General features: G+C 45.0%; 2 protein-coding genes across 3 annotated transcripts in view; one reads left to right on the top strand and one right to left on the bottom strand.

Moving 5' to 3' along the window:
• Window positions 1–18,524, top strand: part of LRRC36 (leucine rich repeat containing 36) — a 44,260-nt gene extending 25,736 nt beyond the window's left edge. The window contains 8 exon segments of the mRNA XM_082606638.1: window positions 1,434–1,750; window positions 1,754–1,874; window positions 4,883–5,210; window positions 8,484–8,638; window positions 10,413–10,558; window positions 11,344–11,467; window positions 14,236–14,350; window positions 15,642–18,524. Coding sequence (XP_082462764.1) covers window positions 1,434–1,750; window positions 1,754–1,874; window positions 4,883–5,210; window positions 8,484–8,638; window positions 10,413–10,558; window positions 11,344–11,467; window positions 14,236–14,350; window positions 15,642–15,867 — 1,532 coding nt within the window. The 3' untranslated portion in view covers window positions 15,868–18,524.
• Window positions 18,525–20,060: 1,536 nt separating this feature from the next.
• On the bottom strand, window positions 20,061–24,227 carry TPPP3 (tubulin polymerization promoting protein family member 3). 2 transcript variants are annotated; one of them, XM_082607376.1, is made up of 5 exons: window positions 23,501–23,630; window positions 21,319–21,483; window positions 20,996–21,189; window positions 20,730–20,883; window positions 20,061–20,614 (listed from the first exon to the last, which is right to left on the bottom strand). In XM_082607376.1, the coding sequence occupies exons 3-5, from the start codon at window positions 21,181–21,183 to the stop codon at window positions 20,426–20,428; spliced, it is 531 nt and encodes a 176-aa protein (XP_082463502.1). In that variant the 5' UTR covers window positions 21,184–21,189; window positions 21,319–21,483; window positions 23,501–23,630; the 3' UTR covers window positions 20,061–20,425. The 2 variants fall into 2 exon arrangements, with proteins under 2 accessions (XP_082463502.1, XP_082463501.1); XM_082607375.1 differs by lacking the exon at window positions 21,319–21,483 and having other exon boundaries at window positions 23,501–24,227.
• Between the last annotated feature and the right edge of the window lie 277 nt (window positions 24,228–24,504).

Below are 24,504 nucleotides of genomic sequence, written 5' to 3'. Positions count from 1 at the left end.
AACATAGTAAAAATAGCCATCTTATAGGCTGCATCTATTAATTCCAATTTTTGTGCATGTTGTCTGGTTTTTCTACTCATTCTCACTTGTGTTGTCTTATTTCCTTTTTTGTTTGTTTGTTTTGGCTACTTGCTGGCTATTGTATTTTAAAAACTATTTGTAGGAATGATTTAAGTCTTACATGAAGATATCTTTTCCAGATCAGATTTTCATTTGCTTCTACCAGTTGCCTGGGGCACTATCAGCCTGGAATCACCTTAATCCAAGCTCAAGGTTTGAGGTTCCCTGGACCACCCAGATGATGCAAACCTGGATTACCAGTGTACAAGTGCTGGTTTATTTCCAGTTTACCTTTACTCTGAAGATTGTATCCTGATTAGGATTCCATATTAATGTGGTGAGTGGGTGAGGGGGTGGTTTCTCATACTCCTTACCTTGGATGGATCCTGAACTTGGACCTTTCACTCTGAAGCACCTTAGGGTAAAAGTCACTTTAAGTGCTAGACTCACCTATATGAGTTCTTGCTGTTTTCTAGATTTTGGCCTAGAGATTCCTCACTAGCTTATTAGCTCTTTGATGCTTTTAAGAACATATATCATCCCACTTTTTAAATATCTTCAACAGGAGGGATAGTCTGAATTATCTAATCTCATTATTGTTCTTAGATTCTTTTTCTTACATAAAGATATTGTTCTATAACCTTTCCCCTACTATATAGACTGGCCCTTGGTAAAAATGTTGATATTCTTAAAGGTTCTGTAGAGATAGAAGGTACTTGGTCCCACTTTTTTAAAGTTAATGTGACTATATCAGGAAGGTCTTCAAACCTATGAATCTCTGAAAGCCCCAAGGAGTACGAAGACTTCTCTTTTTGTCTGATGCTCTACTTGCCCTACTCTGAGGTTTTTTGGAGGTGACAGATACACCTGTCTGAGAGAAATACTTTATAGCTGGATTAGGGATTTTCATACGTTTTGGATAGTGGTTCCCAATGTGTGAACCTAGATCCTCTGGGTAGAGGTTGGGGGTAGGAGTGAGTTTAGCTTTATTGCGAGGCGTCTATGAAATCATAGACCTACCAACTATTGTCTGAATACCTAAGATCACAACTTTTGTCATGTGGGAGTGCACCAAAATAGTAGAAATCGTATATAGAAAACTCTGACACTACAGTTTTAGAAGGAACTTCCTACAGGATTAGGTTGACATGAAATTTGTCTCCAGAATGTTACAGATTCTTTACTGTCTACACAATGTCCAACATGTTTTGTTTTTCCATGTAGGAATCCTTTTATCACTTTATGCTACCATTTATAAAAATTATAAACCATCTCTTTCTGAGAACTTTTTTTTGGTAGACACAGTGAACAGGGATACCCTAAGAAGAATTCTCATTGTCTTTTGTTTTTTTTTCCCCCTTGGTGATGGTTAGAATTCAGACGCTACTTGCCTCATCAATCCACAGTTCGAACCCCAGAGAAGATGGCTAGAGAAGGGTACCGAGTATCTTTTTTGGACAACAAGTCTTCAGGTTCTTCTCCAGAAAAGGATCTGATACCAAAACCTGATACTTATCAGCTTACCCATGACGCCTCATTGGGTAAACGCCTGGATGTGGGTGATTCTAGACAGATTCATCCCTATCAGTTACCTTCAGATGCTGGTCTAGAAAATTATGATAGTCATTATTCTCAAAATCCATCCCTGCATGGAAGTCTTGGTAAAAGTCCTCAGAGAAGCAGGAACTACTGAGAATATAGCACAAAACCTTCAAATAACATGAAGGCCACCACATCCCATTCCTGCGGAGACTTACTGACTTCTCTGTCAAACCCTGACTCCAGCACTGGAAGGCTTTTGAAGCTTAGTTCAGGTAATAGCTTCCTGTTAGTTTATAGACCTCTTTCATAGGCATGAAGATTGAAGTATAACTGGAAATTTTGGAATTAATATTTCTTAGATTGGGGAATTCCCTGGTGGTCCAGTGGTTAGGACTCTGTGCTTTCACTGCCTAGGGTGTGGGTTCAATCCCTGGTTGGGGAACTAAGATCCTGCAAGCTGAAAATAAATAAATAAATAAATAAATAAATAAATAAATAAATAAAAGATAGATAGATAGATAGTCACCAGAGTCCATAGAATCTTGAGAAATCTTCAGGGTATGAGTTTAACATGATAGATATATTAGAGAAAATTTATAGAGAATTTATAGAAATGCAGACTTCATAACTATATGTTATTTTAGTTAAATATTAATAGCATCCTGGGACATATTTCTAGTTACATCTAGTCTTCTCTGGCCACAGTCACTTCTATTCTGAGTTACTTTTTCAGAAAAAGCTAGTTTAAGGGTAAGAGACCACTCTTTAGTTATTTATTTATTCAACAAAATGTATTGAATACCCACTATGTGCCAGATACTATTCTATCTCTGCAGATAAAGTAGCAAACAAAAATAAAATTCCATGTATATTTTGCCATAAAAAAAGGTCCCTACTTTCATGGAATTTCTATTTTAAAGAGGGTAAGACAGATGATAAACAAGTTATAAATATATGTCAGGTTATGATAAGTGTTGTGAAGGAAAGTAACATAAGGGTATTAGAGAGTAATATGGAGGAGGTGATGTTTTAGATAGAATGGTCAGGGTAAGCTTCTCAGGTGAGATATCATAAAAGTAGAGACTTCAATGAAGTGAGAGTGTGAGCCATGTGGATAACTGGGAGGAGAAATTTTAGACAGTGGAAATAGTAAGTGCAAAGTTCCTGAGGCTGGAACATGCTTGGCATGTTCAAGGAACAATGAGGAGGCCAGGGCTGCTGCTGCAGAGTGAGCTAGGTAAAGAGTATAGATGAAGTCAGATAGCCAGACATTTATTCTGGGTGAGATCAGAAGCTGTTGGAGAGTTTGTAGCAGAGGAGTGACATGATCTAACTTAAGAATTACTCTGGCTGCTGAGTTGAGAATAGACAATGGGGAACAAGGATAGAAGTTTTTAAAATTAACAGATTAGAATCTGGATAAGAGATGATGGTAGCTTGAACTAGAGAGATAGCAATGTAGGTGGTGAGAAATAGATTCTGAATATGTTCTGAAGATAACACTCCATGATTTGTTAGTGGATTGAGGATGAAGTGTGAGAGAAAGAAGGTCAAGGATAACTCCCAGGTTTCAAGTCTGAATAACTGGAAGAATGGAGTTACCATTTTACTCAGATGGAAAAGAGTGTGAGGAACAGGTTTTAGGATGGATACCAAGAGTTGGTCTTAGTCAGCTTAAGTTTGAGGTGACTATTAAAACTTCTCAGAGATGCCAATTTGATAAGTAGACATATTAGTCTGGAGTTCAGGGAGGAAGGTGGGGCTGGGAATTCAGTATGTGGATGGCATTAAAACAGACTAGATGAGATCTCCCCAAGGGAGTGAATATAGATAGAAAAGATATCTGAGGACTAATCTGAGTCCTCCAACAATTAGAAATCTCGTAGATAGAGAAACCATCATGGAGAGCAAGGAAGAGGCAGCTACTAAGGTAGGAGAAAAAAAAAAAAAAAGCCAAGAGGGAGTGGTATCCTGGAAGCCAAGTGAAGAATATGTTTCAAGAAGGAGAGAGTGATAAATACAGTGTCAGATGTCCTTAATAGATGTCTTTAACACTTCTGGGACTGAGAAATGATCATGGTATTTGGCAACGCATTAGTGAGCAGCTTCAGGAGATGCATTGTTAATAAAAGCCTTGTTGAGGTGAGTTCAAGAAAGAATCAAAGGAGAAGCGGTAGAGTTACCAAATATGTGTGACCCTTTCAAGGAGTTTTGCAGTGAAGGGGAGCAAAGACATGGAAATGTAGCTGGAAGGGGGATAGAATCAAGGAGATCATGGTGGAAATGCTCCAGTAGAGGAAAAATTGATGATGCAGGAGAGAAAAGGGACAATTACAAGAAAAAAATTGGGGAGTGGTCAAGAGGAGATGGAATTCAGTCTACCAGTGGAGAGGTTGGCCTTGGATAGAAGCACAGACAGTTCATCTATTACAAGAAGGAAGGGAGGGAATTTATAGACACAAATACAGGTGGAATTGGTAGATTTAGTGGTTAGAACACATAGATGTTTTCTTTGATTGCCTCTCTTTTGCTCAGAGAAGTAAAGAGATCAGCAACTGAGAGTGAGGAGCGGGGAGAAGGTGTTGGAAGTTTGAGGAGAAGAGAGATGTGAAATAGTGATCTCAAAGAATAGAAGAGTAGGACATCCTTGGTGGTCCAGTGGCTAAGACTCCTCGCTCCCAATGCACGGGGCCCAGGTTTGCTCTCTGGTCAGGGAACTAGATCCCACATGTCACAACTAAAGATCCTGCATGGTGCAACTAAGACCCAGCGCAGCCAAATAAATAAATAAGTAAATAAATAAACATTTTTTAAAATGGGAAAAGAATTTGAAAAAGAGTAGATACATGTATATGTAAAACTGAATCACTTTGCTGTACACCTGAAACAAATACAACATTGTTAATCAACTATACTCCAATATAAACTAAAAAATTTGTTTAAAGAATAGAAGAGTAAATTGATTAGAGTAATGTATTAGGATAGTCGGGCCCAGTTAAGATAGTGGTTATGAATTTAAAGTGAAGATGTTGGAAAGAGATATATGTTGTTCTCCAGTCACTTCCCACTGCTCTGCTGTAGGCTTGGAGTATGTGCACAGTTGGATTTAACCAGAGTTGGGGTTTTGTCAGGTGGAGGGAGAGAGAAAGGGTCCAGAAAGTTGAGGGTATATACTAGGGAGAGATCATTATGACCCTTGGACTCCAGACAGGGTAAGGATGGAAGTAAGACATGAGGGAGTTGAAGAGCAGGTTCATCTCTGGGCCTGTTTCCTTCACAGATCTGTACGCCACAACCCATTTCAACAGCGACCCTGCTCTGCTGGTGAATGTAGTGCAAAAATTATCCACCAGCCTCGGCGATTTAACACCAGCACATGGTTCTTTCCCAAACAACACCATCGTGGGAGACTCTCTGCAGACACTGCTGGGAGACTCTCTGCAGACACTGCTGTTGCCTACTGGGACTTCAGAAAACAGAGAGAGTTTGACCAAGGGGTCATTAAGCCCATCGAGAAGAGGATTCAAATGGAAAGAAAATATCCTTGATACCCTGAATCCAAAACATGGTTTCAGAGATGCTACAGGCAGCGAGGCAAGTGTTGGCTTGTTTGTGCTTGTGCAAAAGCACATCAGGTCCAAGAGCAGAATGGGGTTCTGTTTTGGTGGTGGTGGTTCGGATGAAAAGTGGTAGAAGTTCAAAGGGATTTTCAGAGGCCAGTGGGTAATACTGCCAGGCCAAAGCCTGTGATTCTTTTGCCCTTGGGAAGGTCATTCCCCTTCTGCAGCATTTCCTCATTTCTGTCACAGGGAGCAGGGTCCCTAATCTACTTCCAGAGCATAAACATGGTGGAGAAGTATATTGATAATGAGAAGTGGTGGACAGAGTTTACCACAGGAAGGAATGCAGAAGTTGCCAGGGGCTCAGGGTTGGCTGAAGAGTGATCTCTGTAGCATTGACATTTATAATCTTATCATGTTTACACATTTGCTTTGGCCACAAATCACTAACATGCTTGGGATCTTTCTTCTAAAAGCATTGCTTTCCTGTCCAGAAATTTAAATTATTCCAATTTTTTTCCAAGATGAATTAGATTAAGAAGATGAATTAGATTTTCCAAGGGATTTTTAGCTGAGAGTTGGTTCAGAGAATGAACAACAAATCAAGAACCATTCCCACATATACAATATAATTCATTTCATAAAATTGTAGTATGATAGTTAGTGTTGTTCTTACTTAGTAACTAAGTTTTATTGCTGCCGCTGCATACATCCCTCCATGGAGAATGCCTTCTTCTCTCCTCTCATCTGTTTGAATATTAATTTTTCTCCAGGCCCTACTTCCATCATGAAGCTTTCTTCTCATCAGTTAAAAGAACTATAGCTCTTGGGGCATGCTCTTCCCTTGAACACATAATCTTTGTCATACGAATCATTTGTCATTTAATCATTTACTGCCTTGTGAGAAAGCAGGGGCTTTGGTCAAAAACAACTATTTCTAGTCACTTATTTTTCAGTTGATGGAAATCTTTTTGCACATTGACATGGGTTTATAAGGGGGGTTTGTTGTTGTTTCGTTGGTTGGTTTTTTAACCCTTTAAATACTTTCTATTCAGTTTTCAAAACTTTGGAGGTGTTTGTAATTTTTGTGTACCAAAGGGGGCAGTCTTGTAATACTTTTTTGACTTTTTGGTCCTTTTTTGTTTTCCATTTTCAGCCACTGATGCCTATTTTTCCAGACAAAGAGCACTGGTGTTAATGTATTTAGGGCGAAGGTACAGCAACACTTAGGATATTTGGGTGCTATATTAATTAATAAGACGTGTTCTAGGAGATTTTTCCACCTCTATTTCATGTGATAGGATTGTTAAAATAGCAATTAAAATCTCAATGCACTTTTCTGGACTATCTTAAAAATTCCCATTTCTTTTTTCCTGTTAGATACTATATTTCTTTATATGAAAAGTTATAAAAGAGATGTTTGAATATAAATATAAAAGAAATACACTGTTCAGTTTCTAGAAAGGTATAAATCAGAATAGCATTTAAGAAGTTATAAAAAATAATCCCACATAAAAAAAACACAAAATTAAACCAAACATGAATTTGTGAAAATTTTTGACCAACTGACTTTAGAATCATAGACAAATTGTAAAAATTAAGTTTTAGGGCTTCCCTGGTGGCACAGTCGTTGAGAGTCTGCCTGCCGATGCAGGGGATGCAGGTTCGTGCCCCGGTCCGGGAAGATCCCACATGCTGCGGAGCGGCTGGGCCTGTGAGCCATGGCCGTTGAGCCTGCGCGTCCGAAGCCTGTGCTCCGCAACGGCAGAGGCCACAACAGTGAGAGGCCCCCGTACCGCAAAAAATAATAATAATTTTTTTAAAAGCCATGAGACATGGCTTTTCAGCTTTTAATTTGCTGAAAATTAAAAGTAACAAAATTATTCCAAAGTTCCTAAAAAAATTATCCCCTACTCTCACTGCATTGTGATAAATGAAAGAAAATACGTAAAGGCATGTATGTGTTTCTAAGTTGTTCAATGATGTGCACACAGAATTACCAATACATGAAAAACCAGTGACAGTAAATATCCATTTTTGACAAGATCCTCTAAAGTGGGCTTGTAGTGTAACCAGTTTTTCTATGACTTTTCTTCCTAATCAGGTTGTTAACTTCTTAAGGACCTCATCTTTTACTTCTTCATACGTTCACAGTCCTTATGTAGAAATCTCCATGCACGTGATCAGTGTTCAGTACAGATATGTTGAATAAATGTTTATCCCATTTGTAATGCTTTTCCTTATTAATCATAGGCCACCTGTGTGACTCAAGTCATAGGTATCACTGTCTGGTGTTCTGCTTCACAGTTGTCATATATGACAGCATTATCTAATTAATCATCTATAGTTTTAATATCAAAAGAGCCAAAGATTGAGAAATAATTTGGCTGTTTTTAATATATAACAGCTTTCTTGAAGTCCCTTGAGACTCTACAGAAAATATTTGTAGATTGATCTGTCCACTAAAATACCCAATTGTTTTTTATTCATTCAGACATGACTAAATAAATAGACATATACATCATATCTGAATGAATAAACAATTGGGAGTTTCATTGGAGAGCTCTACCTATACATCTATATACATAAGATTCTCACTGAATAAAAAGTATCTTTAGTACTGGGTCCAACAATAACATTTAACATAACATTTAAAATGTTATGGGATATTTATGTTTATTATATATTAATATACTAAATATAAGCTTATGAGTTATAACTTTTATTAAATTACTCCCCATTTTATTTTATGATATATAATACCTTAAAAAAGTTCTGCAGTTTAATCTTTCCATATTACATAACATAATACATTGAGCCATAGACATAGGTGTTAAAACATTTTTTGTTTTCTTCTGAAAATCTCTACAGAAAATTATCATAGAAGATACTGTTACCTTTGAAATTATCCTTGTATATATTATTGTATTTGCCTTAGACATTAATATTCTATTCAGATCCAAACTAAAAGATGAAACCAACTTTCTTTTTTTCTTTGTTAACACTTTTTTTTTTTTTTTTTTTTTTTTTTTTTGCGGTACGCGGGCCTCTCACTGTTGTGGCCTCTCCCGTTGCGGAGCATAGGCTCTGGACGCGCAGGCTCAGCGGCCATGACTCACGGGCCTAGCCGCTCTGCGGCATGTGGGATCTTCCTGGACCAGGGCACGAACCCGCGTCCCCTGCATCGGCAGGCAGATTCTCAACCACTGTGCCACCAGGGAAGCCCAATGTTAACACTTTAAATGTCTGGATTTTTACTTCCCTTGTGTTAGAATGACAAATGGTTGGGTTTTTTGTTTTTTTTCTTGGGCCTCTCTCTAGTGACCTGGGCAGTTTGCATGGTTTGCCAGGAAACCACAGTCCCCCGATCTCTGCCAGAACATCCCATGTGGCCACTGTCCTCAGACAGCTCCTGGACCTTGTGGATAAGCACTGGAACAGTTCCGGCTCCCTCCTCCTCAACAAGAAGTTTCTGGGTAAGTGAGTGCATTCTCAGTTCCTGGAGAAGGGCTCAGACCTTGCTTCTGCTTTGTGTTTCTGCTCTATGTTCTGAAAAAAGCTACTCAGTCCCCTTAACTTGCAGGGAAAATTGTTTTCATGATCACTTACCAAAATTTCTCAGCCACACAGGGATTGACAAACCTGCATTTTTCTTATAATCTCTTCTAACCTGTTGTTTGTTTGCTTGTTTGTTTGTTTTTGGCTGCACAGAGCAGCTTGCGGGATCTTAATTCCCCAACCAGGGATCGAACCCTGGGCCCACTGCAGTGAAAGCACCGAGTCCTAACCACTGGACCTCTAGAGAATTCCCTTCCCTGTTTGTTTTTATCAGCACTCTTCCCTCATGTACCAATTGTCTTGTTCCTCCTGTAACTTTTTCTTGACAGTCTTTGAGTGATGAGATATAAAATAGAGCAAGTCATGTTAATGATTACAAAAGGATTTTATGATCCTTGGGAAAGTGCCAACAATAAATACAACAGAAATTGGGTTTGATCATTAGAGATCTGAGATGCCTGTTGAAATATTCGATTCGAAAAATATGATTCAAAAAACTCCAGTGACTAGATGACGTGGACTCTTTTTTAGGGCTTCTTTTTTAGGAACTTGGGAGAAAACGGTTTTGCAAATATTGTCCCCATGTGTTTATTTGTTGTTTAATGGAAGAAGAATTCAAGGAGCTGTTGGTGGTGGTAAAAGTTTAAGTAAAAAACGAAACTTTAAAGTTGTTTGGGCTTAACTTTTCTTTTTTAAATTTCTTTTATTTATTTATTTTTGGCTGTGCTGGGTCTTCATTGCTGTGCGCGGGCTTTCTCTAGTTGTGGTGAATGGGGGCTACTCTTTGTTGCAGTGTGAGGGCTTCTCATTGTGGTGGCTTCTCTTGTTGTGGAGCATGGGCTCTAGGCGCGCGGGCTTCAGTAGCTGTGGCTCACGGACTTAGTTGCTCCGAGGCATGTGGGATCTTCCCGGACCAGGGCTCAAACCCATGTTCCCCTGCATTGGCAGGCAGGTTCTTAACCACTGCGCCACCGGGGAAGCCCTCTTTTTTTCATTTCTAAAGGGACATACAGGAAAAGAAGTCTTAGCCCAGTTACTTTCCTTCCTGCATTGATCCTTTGCTCTTGTTTTGTAGGAAATTATCCCCAGGAGCCACTCATCAGTGATTAGATAATAATAGCACAGAGCATGCACTCACGAGGGTCTGCTGTTGTCTCCATAGATGTGGGATATAATTTTTTTTAATTTATTTGTTTATTTTATTTATTTATTTTTGGCTGCATTGCATCTTCCTTGCTGCATGCGTGCTTTCTCTAGTTGTGGTGAGCGGGGGCTACTCTTCGTTGCGGTGCGTGGGCTTCTCATTGCGGTGGCTTCTCTTGTTGCGGAGTACAGGTTCTAGGCACGCGGGTGCATGGGCTCAGTAGTTGTAGCTCGCGGGCTCTAGAGTGCAGGCTCAGTAGCTGTGGCGCATGGGCTTCGTTGCTCTGTGGCACGTGGGAACTTCCCAGACCAGGGCTTGAACCCTTGTGCCCTGCATTGGCAGGCAGATTCTTAACCACTGCACCACCAGGGAAGCCCATAATTTTTTATCTCCATCTTGAAACATCTCTTACAGCCACTTACTAAATTCTTGAAAAAAGGGGATATTAGATTACCTTGTTTGTCCTACAGAGCTGGTAGTTATTGACTAGGAATTCTGTGCTTTAGCTTTTAAGATTGTCCTGTGTATCCAACCTGAATTTTTGGCAGGTCCTGCCCGAGATCTGCTTCTGACTTTGGTAGTGCCTGCTCCTTCTCAGCAGTGGTGTCGCTCACGTCCTGAAGATACATCAAAAGCCTTCCACAAAAGGGAGATGGAACTGAAGGAGACGGGGCAGCTGGTCCCTAATGACATGGTATGCTGCTCTCGTCTTCTTTTCCTACTCTTTCTTTACTAGAAAAGGATGGGGAAGCAAGACTAGAGCAGGTCTGTGCCATAAAGAACATCATCACTATGAGCACCTAGATGTTTCTGGACTGAAATATAGAAAAGTCAGTCTGTGCAAATCTGGAACACAAAACTTGCAGGGACAGCTTGGAGGTTTTGCAGGGATGACTCCCTAATCCTAGCCCTAATCCAAAAATTCTAAGGAAAGACTTGAAATGGAAAAAGAAAAAAAAAAGGCCCTAGAATGAAAACATTTAGGACCATGTTCTCGAAGGTTATGGTTTGATTCAGATGAGGGAAGTTAGATGTCTCTGGGATTATCTTTCCTCCCTTCTGATGGAGAGCCCTAAACCAGGGGCCATTCCTAGAGTGTTAGGCTGCTGGCTCTGGGAGGGAAAGAAGGGACTCATATTCTTAGGCTTTTTTCCCCCCTTTTCTTAACATTAGAGGATTTTCAGGCATCCAGTTTAGTTTCTAGAAACTTTAGATAGGTGACTGGCCACTTGTCAAAACAACCACTTGTTCTGCAAGAGTAGTGGATAACTCACAGGAAAGATTGCAATTGCATGTGATAAATTTGTTTGCTGCACTTGAGCTATGCTTACCAATGAATTAAAATTCTAGTGAGAAAGAGAGATGCTGACCTCCATTCAGCTTATCACTAAACAGAGGAAAGATTTTTTCAGTTTTCTGAAAGCAGTCCTCAGAATTTCAGATTCTTAATGTGTTTGTATTTTGTTTTCTAATCTAAAGGAAAGTTTGAAGCAAAAACTGGTCAGAGTGCTGGAGGAAAACCTCATTTTGTCAGAAAAAATCCAGCAATTGGAGGAAGGTGCTACCACCTCGATTGTGAGTGGGCACCAGTCCCACACTTATGGTAAGTTCAGGAAGATGGCCCGTTTAATAAGCTTCGTCATCCAGAGCTCACATGGCTTCCTAAATGGAAACAACCATCTAGCCTCAGAGTTGTAATGCAGGTGACTTGAGTTACCAGAGTAAAAGAGTTTACTCTTTTATCAGTGTAAAGCATTTACAAATGTGTTATTATTGTCATTATTTTTGAGAAAGACACTTGTTTTTTCTGATTATAGCAGAAGATCGTGTTCTTTACAGAAAGTTTGAAAAATATAAAGAAAATATAATCTCACTACCCAGAAATAACTACAATTAGTGTTTTTGGTATATTTTCTTTCACCATATGCCTATACATGTATTTAACTCAGAATTAAAATTTGTGTCTTGATTTTTAAAAACTAATTTATGTACAGCAAAATACACACATTTTAAGTTTGATGAGTTTTGACAGATATATGTATTCATTTAACTGCATCCCAATCAAAATACAGAACACTTCTGTACTCTAGAAAGTTTGACCCTTGTGCACTCAGTTCCCGCTACTCTCTACCCTAGGCAATCTCATTTCTACAACCTAATGTTACTAATTTAATAGCACAGGCATTTCCTATAATGTTACATGAATATACCATATTTCTCTATTCAGTCCTCTTTATAGTTGTTTTTAATGTTAGCTATTATAAATAAAGCTGCCATTTTTATATTATAAATAATTCTAATTCTAAGAATTTCCAAACATTCGAAAGACCTGAAATAGAAGAAAAGATCCTAGAGTGAAAATGCTTCTCTAAGATTCTCTTTCTTCTCTTCTGATGGAGCTAAGAGTCCTAATATTTATGCTGTGATAAATAATGCAGCTATTAATATCTGTGTATATAAATCTTTGTGTACATTTTAGACTATTTTCCTAGCAGACATTCCTAGAAGTAGAATTAGTGGGTCAAAAGATGTGGACAGGTCTTCCCTGGTGGCGCAGTGGTTGAGAGTCCGCCTGCCGATACAGGGGACGTGGGTTCGTGCCCCGGTCCGGGAGGATTCCACATACTGCGGAGCGGCTGGGCCCGTGAGCCATGGCCGCTGAGCCTGCGCGTCCGGAGCCTGTGCTCCGCAACGGGAGAGGCCACAACAGTGAGAGGCCCGCGTACCGCAAAAAAAAAAAAAAAAAAAATGTGGACATTATTGAGGTTTTTGTTACACATTGCCAAATCATTCCCAAGAAAGATGGTTTCAGTTTACACTCATATCAGCAGTAAGTATGTATTTGAATGCCTTTTCATTTCACCCTTGCCAACACTGGGTATTATATTTTTTTGCCATTATGATAAGTGAAAAATAATATCCCATTGAATTTTTGATTTGTACTACTTTATTATTAGTATAGTTTAGGTAGATAAAGTCTACCTCGACTTTAAGCTTCTAGCTCAGCACCCACAAACAAACATTATGGGTATTTGGATTTGAATGAGGAATTTGATTTGGAAATCAGCGTTGAATTTCCAGAGCTGAATCTCATCACTATCTGATATTCATAAGCCTGAATAATCAAGACATCATTCTCCACTTACCTGCACTGAAAATAAATAGGTGTTTATTCACTAGATACCTACTTTCTTTTTTTAAATAAATTTATTTATTTTATTTATTTATTTTTGGCTGCATTGGGTGTCCATTGCTGCGTGCGGGCTTTTCTCTAATTGCGGCAAGCGGGGGCTACTTTTCGTTGTGGTGTGCGGACTTCTCATTGCAGTGGCTTCTCGTGTTGCGGAACACAGGCTCTAGGCATGCGGGCTTCAGTAGTTGTGGCTCGTAGGCTCTAGAGCACAGGCTCAGTAGTTGTGGCGCACGGGCTTAGTTGTTCCGCGGCATGTGGGATCTTCCCAGACCAGGGCTTGAACCCATGTCCCCTGCATTGACAGGCGGATTCTTAACCACTGCGCCACCAGGGAAGCCCTAGATACCTATTTTCAATCAGCCATGAGACCCAGTTCTCTATTTTGGATTACTGGTGATAAATACAGCTGTTGCAGCCCTGATTTCCACCTTCCAGAACCTTGGTACTCAAAATGTGAGCCACACATCGCAACATTAGTATCACCTGCGAGCTTGTTAGACATATGGAACATCTGGCCTCACCTCAGACCTACTGAATCAGAATCTGTTTTCTAAAAAGATCCCCAGGTGATCTGTAAGCATATTAAAGTTTAAGTACTGTTCTAGAAGACTGACTTGCTTAGGACCAGAGTTCCTGTGCTTTTACCTACCTTATTATTTATTGCAGGCAGTGGCAACATATTTGGAACGCTAGATATGAATGCCTTGGCCACAAATCCAGTTTCTGAAAGCACTCATTGAGCTATTGTCATGTGCCTGACACAGTTCTAGATGTTTTCACATATTCCATACAGAGTGAAGGACATACATTCATGAACTAAAATGGAGAATACAAGGAGACCAAATATTTGTTGACTGCCTATGCTATGTGAGCACAGATGTCTCACTGACTCCTCATAACAGTGCTACCCGGCAGAGTTACTAGCTCTAGTGAAACTCACAAAAATGAACTAACGTGCAAGATTAAGCGGTTGAGTTTTAATTCAGATATGTCTGTTGCGAAACCCTATATTCTTGCCACTATATCTGCTGTCTCCAAGGGAGGGAATGGTGAATAGAGTGTGGAGGTGGGTGCAGTGGGGCCCCCAACTCTTCAAGATGTCTCTCTGATCACTCAAGCTCTGCTCAAAGACTAGTCTCTTGGAATCCTCTCACCCCTGGCTACTGTAACCTTTGTAGATGATCTTCTGCGCAAAAACCAACAGTTGAACATGCAGGTGGCTTGCCTGAACCAGGAGCTTGCCCAGCTGAAAAAGCTGGAGGAGACAGTGGCCCTTCTCCACGAAAGTCAGAGGTAGGACTGGGTCCATCTAGCTGACTTCTGGAAGCAGATGTTTACTTTCCTTTATCTCCTTTGTTTTACTTGGCAAGTTAATATCTATATACTTTTCAAATTAACTCTATTCTGTGTGCAAACCACCTGTATCCAGGCCACTTTGCTCAGGGATCAAAATACTGCTTTCCAGAACACACCAGTTTCTGATTCAGCAGATCTGGGTTGGGAACTGAGAATTTGCATTTCTAGTAAGTTTCCAGGTGATACTCTTGCTTCTGGCCTGGGGACCACACTTTGAGAACATTAAGATATATATCTTTAGTGATGCTATATTTTAGAGTAACTTAAAATAATTCTTCTGTGTGTTGTTAAACCATCAATTCAATATACAGGTTCAATTCATTTCATTTTGTTTGATTCATAGGGAATAATTTTATTATTTTGATTTAATCTTATGTATAATTAATGTAAAACTTACATGGTCCCAAAGTCAGATCCACAAAATCAGATAAATTCAGACAAATCTAGCTTCCTTACCTGTCTCCTCTATCCTTTCCTTCCTTCCCACCAGCCTTCCATTGCAAGTGTGGGTGTGTATTTGTATTTCCCCTCTATTATATAAAAAGAGGCATAATGTTGCTTTATTTTATCTAGAAATCATTTCACAGTGGTGTATAGAGTTCGTTCTCACTCCTTTTTATACATGCATAGGACTCCACTGTGTGTGTATTTAATTAGTCCTCTACTGATGGACATTACAGTATCTTGCTGTTGCAGATAGTGTTGCAGTGAATAGCATTGTGCATGCATCTTTTTTGGCGGGGAGGGGCAGTCTCTGACAGCTTCCAACATTACATGGTAATACAGAGTCCAAGAATACAGTTATGACTAGCACCTTTAGTTTAATTGCAGAGGCAGGATAGATTAGAAGAAGTAGAAATTAAGATTTGGGGATAGAAACTGGAGGCCTGGTCAGGTGCCAGTCTCCCCGTGCGTCTACTTACTTCATCATGAAAGTGCTTTGGAAAGATCAGAACAATCACTGTATAAAATGTGAACTATGTTATTGCTACAGTCAGTCTGGAATGTAAACAGAACTGCAATGAATAAATAAACTGTCTGCCTGCTTTTAAAATAACCAACTCATAAATCAGACAGTTCTTTCTATTTAAAGATGTTACTTCATTTTACATTTTTTTATTTTTATTTATTTATTTTTTTACATTTATCTTTAGCAAACATTTCAGGTCAGAATGGCAACTACTTTGCTTTTATGACTTCATAACTGTCTTTTTTCCCCATGCCTCAGATCCCTGGTGGTAACTAATGAGTATCTGCTGCAGCAGCTGACTAAAGAGCAAAAAGGTTATTCTGGGAAAGCACTCCTGCCTCCTGAGAAGAGTCATCATTTGGGAAGATCATCGCCCTTTGGGAAAAGCACGCTGTCTTCCTCCTCACCAGTGGCACATGATACGGGTCAGTATCTAACACAGAGTGTTTCAGACTCTGTCCCAGAGCCTAGTCTGTGGAGCTAGCACTGCACACCTTTTTTGCAGCTTCCCTCTCAGCCCCAGGGGGCTCTCAGTGTCATTGCCACTAGTATGGTGGTATTCACTCACAAGATTAAGAAAAATATCTTATTTTAATTAGACTATGTTGGGCCTTTTTATTTCTTTTTATCTCCTCCCATCAAGTCGTTCTTTCCTTCTGCCCACATAAATAGTTGGCACTTAGTCCTAGGCATCATATCACATAGAAACGTTTGGCTGAAAATGTCAAAAAGAAAAAAACACTAGACATTTTTCCCAAGTGTCTGTTGAAACTGTGTAGTAGGAAGTTTAAAAAGAACATCCAAGGCCAGGTATGTTTTGTGTTAGCAGAAATTTTGGAGAACCTCTATGGATCAGTTCATCAAACGTGTTTTGGGTTTTCTCCCACCATAGTGAAAAGGTGACACGGTCCGATGTCTTCCTGGAGCAGCCAACACTTTAGTTGTGTGATGGACCTCAGAGCTTGCCATTGGCACCAAACAGGCCTAAATAAAAGCCTAGACAGATCCTGGAAAGACAGACAGAGAGTAGGTAATTCCTACTCTGGAGAACTGGAGAAGTCATCAGTGAGAACTTGAGTGGAAGCTTGGCAGAATGAGTACAATGGTACCAGGTAGAGGGGGTGCAGAGCCTCCTAGGCCAAGAGTACAGAGTAGGAGAGTCAGGGGCCCCCAGAGGGATCACCGGGCAGGGAAGATGTAGGTCATGGTGCCATGACAGTATATAACTGGGGGGTCTGTCCTAGCCTGGGAGGGAGGTGTGATATCAGGAAAATGTCCCCTAAAGAAATGATCTTTCAACCAAGACCTGAAGAATTAAATAGGAGGTCACCAGGCAAAGCATAGGACTGAGGGCAGAGCTCAGTGGGGAGAGCTGCAGAGAGAAATAGCATAAGCAAAGGCCATGAAATGGGAAGGAACATGGTTCATTCAGGGAATGGAGGGCCTGAGAGGAGATACACAGGAGCTAGGTCGCATGGCTCCCAAAAGATTTTAGATTGGGAAGGCAGATGGGTAGTATTCAATAGATTTGTGTTTGAGAAGCTTTCTCTATAAGAAGAGTGGATTGACCTCCGGCTGTGTGGAGTGGACCAGAGAGGAGCTAGAGAGATGAGAGAGAAGGCTGGTGCAGTCCAGACCAGAGGTGTGGCTTCTGAAAGTTAGCTTTGGGCTCAGCATCCACTTTACATGTCAGTACCTTGTATTTCAGACTGAGGATCAGTCCTTTCTTTAATCCTGATTGATTAGGCATCAATGGGAAAAGATAATGCAAGTGGCTCTAGGTATGTCTCTACTCCAAGGTTGCACAAGTAGCTAATGTTGCCAGAGAGCTGTAGAGGGCAAAGGACTGTTAACCTAATGTCATATTGTACTTCTCTTCATCTTCAGGGTCATGTCAGAGAGAGAGGCAGGTGGAAAGGTTAGACACTTATTTGCTCCCCTGACCCAGGTGCTGTGCAGGGAAGGAGAGCTATTGCTGTAATAATGAGACATGAAGATCACAACCAAGATCACACATCTCTAAGTTATAAATAAAATCTACAGATCTCTCAATTTTATGTAGGTTCCCAGAAGGAGCATGCACAGAGGAGCCATAAGTTTCTTTGAGCTGCATGGCTCTGAGGGAGCTAGAGTCAGCTCGTTTTCTCTGGAAGTGTCAGTAAGAACAGCCCCCCTCCCCGCTTTCCTGGGTCTATCTTGGCCCCATTGAGAGGCCTCCAAAGAGCCTAAGCCTTGCCCAGGTAGGGTAGCATTAGCTAGTAGCCTTACAGCCCTGTGTTGTCATATTTCACCGTCCCAGCCCAGTGCACAGGCCAACTTCCTGGACAGCCAATGGGGGCTAGGGGAGGTGGGGGCAGGGATAACGGACTTCTTTCTACAACCCAGCCCTCCCATCCTTCTCCTATGAACATCTGAGAATGCTAGCCCAGAACCTATTCAGGGTACCTCTAAGGAGGAGCAAAGAGCCTGACCCAGACTAAGTCACCTTCCGCTCTATTTTCTATTGTCACTGAAAGTGGCTGGTCCTACCCTAGGCCAGGCCCCTCTCTAGGGTTGCTGGCCACTCGTGCAGAGGTCAACTGTGTTTCTGATTTTTGCTGTATGGCCCTTGGTCCAGAGGGCAGGGGTAGGGATCGGTGGCATCAAGGGAAGGGCCAAAGAGTTGTTGCCCTATGGGGCTAAGTGGGAGTGGGGGAACATGGACTGGGGGAAGACCCCTGAAGCAAGTAGAAAATAAGTGGACAAGAATTCCTCACCCTGGGCCTGGCACTATTAGGAGAAAGAAGGAAACAAGGCTGGGATGGAAAACAGGTCCTCAGGGAAGTTCTCCAAAAGGAGAGGCAGGGCCCCTCTGAGGTTTGGCCTTCCCGCCAGTTATACATAGAGGGTTTTAATGGCTCCATCCCACAGATCCTAACCTCTCTTCCTTGCCCAACTGGCTTTGCTAGCAAGGGTACCCAAAGCTTTCCACCATGAGGAGGCTATGGGGAGATGGAGCAGTGATAACTGAAGGGCTGAAGTGGCATTGTTTGGTCAGTTCCTGCCATGAACCAGATTCTGCTAGACTAAGGGTCTTCCTGGCTCCGGGTGAGCCTTGATTTCCCTCAGGCTCCATAACCACTTTTAAAGAAGAGGGGGCTTTACTCCTACAAGGTGGGGTTTCAGGACTCGGCCAGTTCTCTCTCTGGGCTCCTCTAAGCCACACTGCCAATCATAGGAGGGGCCAAACTGCTGCTCCCATAGCACTGGATGGTAATCTCACCTGCAGCTTAATAGTTTAATAACCTGGACCAGGCCAATTCGCAGGATTTGGGTTTCTCTCCTATTATGCTAATTTAAGTAAGCTTGCAATTTAAACCAATTCCCCAGGGCTGCAGGAAGGATTCCTCTTACTGTATGCTGATGGGAGAGGTAGCGCTGTCTGAAACTCTTCCCTGGGCAATGCAAGGTCAGCGGAGTCAGGAGGATCCCACAACTGTCAGGCATTAGGCAAGGCTCTGCTGTGACCAGGTGATGATCTCTGCTCTCTAATTCTCACCTCACCCCCCAGCGTCTCTGTTCCAAGCCACACTACCACTCTTTACCCTCGCTCCAAGTGATTTTGGGCTCAAGGGACTCCGGGGCCACCTGGGGCAAGAACATCCTAGAACAGCCCGAGGGAGAGGGAATAAACAGTTGTGCTGCTTTGCTTTGTTATCTGGGTCAAGAAAAAATATTTGTGAATGTGTGCCTTTTTCGCCTTTTTCTAGCACTCTTAGGGACTCTGGGCAGTCCCTAAGTTCCATCCAGCCCACTTGTCAGCAGGAAGGAGGGAGAGTTGGCCCCAAAGCCTTAGACTTGGGAATAACTCTGGCCTAACATTGAGAACCTCAGAGGGGAGAAAAGGTTGATCTGAAAGCTCCCAGGAGTTCTCAGGATCAGAGAGAGACCCCCCCCACCCCACCCTGCAACCTGGGATGATGAACAGATGGGAGGGAATCAGCAAGAAGAGGCCCCTTCACTGTTGGACACTCTGCTCACCTGTCAAAGGCTGATGTTGGGTGCCAAGTTCTATCGCTGGCCATCCAGCCTCATTTTTGGAAATCAGTGTTGGGGCTTGCTGTGTTAGAAAGAGCCTGGCCAGGGAGGCAAGAGGCATGGTTCTGGCCTCTATTCTGCAGAAGCCCCTTCACTCTCTGGGCCTGAGTTTCCTCAGCTATAAAATTGGGAGTTGAACTGTCTACTGTCTGCTGTCTTGCATTTTCTGATATTCTGAGATGCAGCCCAGAATGACTCACCTTGGTAGCCCTCTGGAGTGGAGGCCTGTCAGCAAGCTTAGAGCTGAGGCCTGGCACTGGGCCCCACCAATGCTTAGCCCAGTCTGAGTTTGCTGTCTCATCGCCCCCCCCTGCTGTGAAAGCAGAGAGGCCAAGACTGAGGCCCTAATTGCGGGAAGACAGCCATGATGTCAGAACTCTAGGTCAGGGCTGAGGTAAAAGACTTTTGATTTCCCTATAGAGCATCCTCATTCAGCCTGGCTCTGTGCTAATGGAAGGGGCCTGGTGTGTGTGTGTCTTTTTCTGGGCAGAGCTGCCAGTGGAAGAATCAGCAGAGTGTGACTTGGAAGGGGTTGATGACACTGAGGGGTCATGGGGTGTGAATGTCATTACCCTTGTTGTCATATACCTGACCAGGCCATATTGGTAAAAAAAGGTGGCTTTATTGAGGTCCGGGTAAGAATTAGGCACTTGGCCAGAGCAGCAGCTTAAATATGAGGCAAGCAGGCAGGGGTTAGCCATGCCCGGGGCTAGGTTGGGGTGGTGAGGCTATAGGCACAGACTCTCCACAGACAGACAGAAGTCGAGGGGGAAAGAAAAAGGGGAAGGGGATGCAGAGCAGTCTGGGTCAGAGGTCTGGTGGGCTGGCCCCATAGGGCTGGGCAGGAAGCGCTGGGCGGCAGATCCAGCAAGGAGGGGACCGGGCTCTCTTGCTCCACATGCCCCTAAGGCCCAGGCCTGAGCCTCTGGCAGGGGCAGCCGTGCTAGGGGGGGCCTTCCCAGGCCTCACTTCTTCACCTTGGCATCATAGGTACCTGCATTCTTGTAGGCACTCACATAGCCACTGTCATCCAGGATGTCCTGCCGCCCAGCAATGCCCTTGCCCTTGCCACTCTGATCGAAGCGTTCCTTGTGGGAGCCCGTGTACTTGCTGGTGTCAGTCAGCCGTTCCACAGCACCCCCTGTTTTTGCTTTCTGTTTGGACAGAGTTCCCCCAGGGGTACCTGGTTAGGGAGCCCAGCCCTTCCAACCCCAGCCAATATTCCCCATACCCCCCTCAGTGGCCAGCCGAGACCATCAGGGCACTTACAGTAACACCCACATTGGCTGGTTCCTTGCCTGCCACCAGCTGGCAGATGGCATCAAAGGCCTCCTCCTTGCTCTTCCCCTTGAATCGCTTGGGTGCCAGCTCTTCTAGGGCCTTCTTGAACTCCTCATAGTTGATGACCCGGGCAGACTTCCCCCTGCCAGGTATGTGGACACCATGAGTTTTCCCCTTTCTCCACATCCTCCCTGGTTCCAGCCCCCCAGTTCCCCTTCTGGGAACATCAGAAGCAGGGAATGCCTGGGGCTCACTTGACTTTGGAGAAGACGATGTCGACATCGGTCCCTGTCACAGCCTTGCCGTCAGCCACCTTGCAGTCCTTGCACAGCTTGGCCCAGTTCTTGCCATTCATCTCGTGCCCACTGGCCTTGGGATCACCATGGATGGCAAACTTGCGGAAGCTTTCCTCCAGCCCAGCCACATCTGTGCTCGTTGCCATGCCACCCTGTTAGGGACCCACCTTGGTCACCTCCTAGCCAAGCTCTCCACCCCCCCACCCCGCCAAGGCACAGAGCATCACTGCCTCTACCTCAAAACCTGCAAGGTTGAAGTTGCAGGCACTTCTGCCACATACCCTCAGAGCTGGAGATGGAGCTGCCTGCAGAAAGGGGCCAGCACTCAATGTCTGACTGGGCCCCAGAGCCGTGAGGAAGAGCCCCGAGAGGAAAGGTCCTGTCACTTAATGCCAGCCTGGCTCAGAGTGGAGTTCAGAAGATGAAATCGTGATGCTCGCACCAGGCTGGGAACAGAGTAGCACTGTCCAGAAAAACCGTGAGAGCAGCAGCTGGGGCCATGGCTTTGTCTGGCCCTGGCACAAGGCCTGCTTGGGTGGAAGTGAGGGTGGCAGAGCGGGCCCCCTCCCTGGGAGTTCCATGCCAGGCTGGGTCAGGACCAGGCCAGGCTGCTGGTTGGGCAGGTATTTAGTGAGGACAGTGTGTCTCTCAGGGTCATGAGGACCCAGCAAGACCCAGCCCAGGCTGAGAAGGGAGCCAGAGCACAGGCAGGGGTGCAGCTGGCCCAGCTGGGACCTTGTTACTATTTGCTGTTAAACAAAAACATGAGGGAAGGGGAACTTGGGGCTGGCCTGGCCACAGTTTGTGAAGCCTGGAGACAGTTGCTAAGGGAGGGTGGTACTGCTTGGAGAATGTTGCTAAGGTCAGGATGGTGTCAGGGCAGCTCAGGGAGAAGCTCCCAGTGCTGCTGGGCTGGGCTGGAGAATGGGTTCACGGGTGGGGCACATCAGCACTCCCAGCACCTGGGGCACAACCGTGGCTTCGTGGCCCCTTTCCAGCCATTGGGGCTGTAACGTCCCAGTTTGTGGAGTCTAGGAGGAGCAGGAGATTGAGGGGCTGGCCTGAGTGGGGGGTTGTAGAGTTATGAGCCCCTAGAGGCATGATGGCAAGTGAGACTGTGGCCTTGGCCCTGTAATCCTCACACCTACGCTCTGCTCTGCGCTGAAGTACACCTCCCCAGTGTCTACACCTTCAGCCCTCTATGGAGGCCTCCTGGCCACACCCTGAGCACCACCACACTAGTCCACACTCTCACAGCTGTGTGCACTTAGCCCTGGCCCTCCATACCCTCGGCCTTAGTCCCACTGACCACACCCCTTAACCTGGTACTCAGACCTCCCTGACCACACCAGCCCTGCACTGAAGTGCCTCCCACACCCCTTACTGCAGTCCCCTGACCACACCCACAGCCCTGGGACAAAGGGCCCGGGCCATTCCCTCAGCATGCACGCCCCACACATATACTAACAGCCCTGTACTGAGGCCCCCCAATAATACCCTCAGCCCTGCACTAAAGGGTCTTCCCCACACTTGCCCACGGCACCCACTGCAGTCTCCGACCACACCCTCAGCTCTGCACTGAAACTCCCTCCATGTAACACAGCCTGGTACTGAGACTTCCCTGACCACACCCTCAGCCCTGCACTGCAGCCACTTCCATCTATACACGGGAAGCCCTGGGACTGGGTCGCCCGTCCACACACCCACAGGCCTTACTGAGACCCCTAACCAGAGCCTCACAACTCACCCTCTCTCCATACATCTGCAGCCCCTGACCACACCCTCAGTTGTGTCCTCAGCAGCTATCTTCCACCTCTCCCTTTTATAATAGAGCCTCCAGTGACCACAGCCTGGAGCCTGCCTGCCTGCCTACACTCCTTCCACTACCACTGGCCTTAACACTGAAAACCCTCCCCGGGTCACCACACTCACCCATCCCTAAGTTGCAGTTTCTGGAACTGGGATCACCCACAGCTCCTACATTGCAGCAACTCGGTGGGTCCAGAATCCCTTTCAAACAGCACTCCCCTTCCCTCTCCCTACACTGCAATCTCCCACCAGCAATCTGAAGGAGACCCGCACTTTGTTCACCAAGGGTGAAGTCTGGGGGAGCTTGAGTGCCACAGGATGCTTGTTCCAGGGGCCTAGCAGGACCCTGCACCTGTGCTCACTCCTGTCTGTGAGAAGATGGATTCTTGGTAATTTCAGGCTGATCAGGTGGTGCCAAGTCACAGGCCCTGGTCCCAGGGGTCTGCAGGCCACGCTCGCTCCCGCTGGGACAGCTGGAGTAATCAGTCAGCAAGGGGGTGGGGGTGGAACGTTTGGGCCCAGGGCAGGACCGCTCAGCTGGTGTCCTCAACTCGGTACCATCCAGGGTTGGGACCCCTCCCAGGCCGCTCCCACCCCACCCCCTTCTTATCGTGCAGGATATTGATTAGAGTGGTCGGCGCCGGGGTCTCCTACCGGCTTCTCCCTCGTGGCTGCTCCTGCAGTGCACGTTCGATGGACAGAAAGAAAGACGCAAGAATGGACCGATGGACGAAGGAGACAAGGCGGCTCCGCAGCTCTGCTCCCTGCCGGCTCTGGGGCGGGACTGCAGGCCGGGCGGTTCCACCGTATTATTCCCTTGTTTCTCGGTTTCCATGGAGACGGCGAGTCCCACCCCCGGGGCTGTCTCGGCGGGAGAGTGACCAAGGTCACGCTGGCTCCACCTACCCGACCCCGCCCTCTCCGCGCTCCGCGGGGGCGGAGCTGCTGCGATCGTCTCATCCTGCTGCACCCGGGGCAGCTCTGTGGCTGGGGCGACCAGACCTTTGTAGCTCTGGACGTCCTCGGATGGCCCCCATCCTGGGCTCCGCCCGAAGTTCAAAGCTGATCCCCGCCTCCAGGGGAGATCCAGCTTCCCAGAGCAGCAACCGAAGGCCTTTGGCGGGGGGCGGGGGGGGTGGGCGTGCAGAGGAGTGGGAAGGTCCCTTCCCTTAGTGACAGCGGGGTCTAGAGCTGGCTCAAGACCACAGCTCTCCAATGAACGTGTGGCATCCCAGGTCACAACTGCGGGTCACTGGGGGCGGGAGGGGACAGTAAACGAATCACGAGTGCCAGCCCCCAAATCCTGGTACACCGACGTCTCTCCCGCGGCCAGGGAAAAGCTCCTGGACTTCCCGGGTCCGCGTCCTCATTTATTCCCACCCCAACCCGGTGTTAGCCTCGCAGTCCCTGCTGGCGCTGCTGCCTCCCGACCCCAAAGCCTGCTTCCCCTCCTCTCTCCAAGTGCAAGCCCTATCTTCAAGAAAAATAAACTCCTCCAGGCAGCTTCCAGGACCTTTCCCAACCAGGAGCCCCGTACCTGAGCTTCTCCATATGACAATCTGCGTGGCCACTCAGCGTACGGGGTGGGGGTGGGGAACCCACCTCACCCTCTGCCCCTAGCTGACTGGCAATGGTCCAGCTCCAGGAGGGCCTGTGGC

This window comes from Mesoplodon mirus, assembly GCF_964341445.2.
Source record: "Mesoplodon mirus genome assembly, chromosome: 19".
Lineage (NCBI taxonomy): Eukaryota > Metazoa > Chordata > Mammalia > Artiodactyla > Ziphiidae > Mesoplodon > Mesoplodon mirus.
Note: the sequence above shows the minus strand (reverse complement) of the source record. Positions and strands in the feature narration are given on the sequence as shown.